Source organism: Cryptotermes secundus, unplaced genomic scaffold (genome assembly GCF_002891405.2).
Source record: "Cryptotermes secundus unplaced genomic scaffold, Csec_1.0 scaffold4988, whole genome shotgun sequence".
In the NCBI taxonomy this organism is placed as follows: Eukaryota; Metazoa; Arthropoda; class Insecta; order Blattodea; family Kalotermitidae; genus Cryptotermes; species Cryptotermes secundus.
The window spans coordinates 27,938-28,970 of record NW_019740006.1 but is presented as its reverse complement, the minus strand read 5'-3'; the positions used below and the strand labels follow the sequence as shown (position 1 = coordinate 28,970).

At 53.8% G+C, this 1,033-nt stretch overlaps 1 protein-coding gene across 1 annotated transcript; it reads right to left on the bottom strand.

Moving 5' to 3' along the window:
• Positions 1-38: 38 nt before the first annotated feature.
• Positions 39-713, bottom strand: LOC111872274 (the record flags this gene model as incomplete). The annotated part of the gene is made up of 1 exon (XM_023865988.1): positions 39-713. A coding segment is annotated over exon 1 (675 nt), but the record flags the coding sequence as incomplete, so codon positions are not given.
• Between the last annotated feature and the right edge of the window lie 320 nt (positions 714-1,033).

Here is a 1,033-nt window from a genome sequence, read left to right as displayed (position 1 = left end):
TCCCCATGTCCTCTCATGTTGTCGAGCATTTCCTTCACTTCCGCTTGTTTTGCCAAGGGTACTCTCCTCGGTGGCTGTCGAATTGGCCGGGCTTCTCCCGTGTCTATGCGGTGATATACCCTGTTTGTCCTTCCATAATTTTCGTTGTCTTGTGCGAAGATATCCGCGAACTCGGACACGAGATCCTCTAACTCTTGAAATTCTCTGGTGTTTAGATGTGGCTTGGCCGCTGTGGTCACGTCCGCTACTTTCGGTGTTAAACCTGGTGCTGGGGGCTGCCCCATCTCGGGCAAAGCCACGAGTGTTACTGGCTCACAGTGCGACAGAGGAGATCCTCTCCTGAGGATTTGGTCCTTGTTCGTAACATTCATGACCCTAACTGGTACTTCTTGACAGTCCTGAACAAGGGTCATGGCTACGTAGATTCCTTCAGGCTGGTGGGCCTGGGGGTTCGGTTCTACTAGACCATTTTCTACTCCCAGAAGATTTTCCATTCTAGCCATCACTATTCCCTCGCTCCGTGCGGGTATCACATGATCCTTTGCCACTAGTAAGCTAGACGGACAGGGTCCTACCCCAGGACTCCATAACGATACCTCTTCTTCCGCCAGACGCAGAGTTTGGCGCCCATTATCCACTGAGGCATCATAGGCGCGCAGTATGTCCAGTCCCAGGATGAGCTCATCGGTGATATTCGCGACGAAAACCCACATCGTAATAGGTTGGCGCCCTAGAGTAAGGGTCAACAGAACTTCTTTCAGTATGGGCAGGGATCCTCCAGACACGGTCTGTAGCGTGAAATCTGGATTTGGCTGTCTTTCAGGCCATCCGGCGGCGATATCCGGTCTTACTACGGTGACGTTTGCTCCAGTGTCCACTGTCACCTGACACGGCTTATCACCGACGCATCCCTGGGTGACCAGACTGGTGTTGGCTTTCTCCGTCATGTCGGTGAGTGCGTAGTGTGGGGGCCTTAACGCATATGCCGGCGTTCGCCCACCTCCGCCGGCCGTTGCTCGTTTCCCGACGGTTG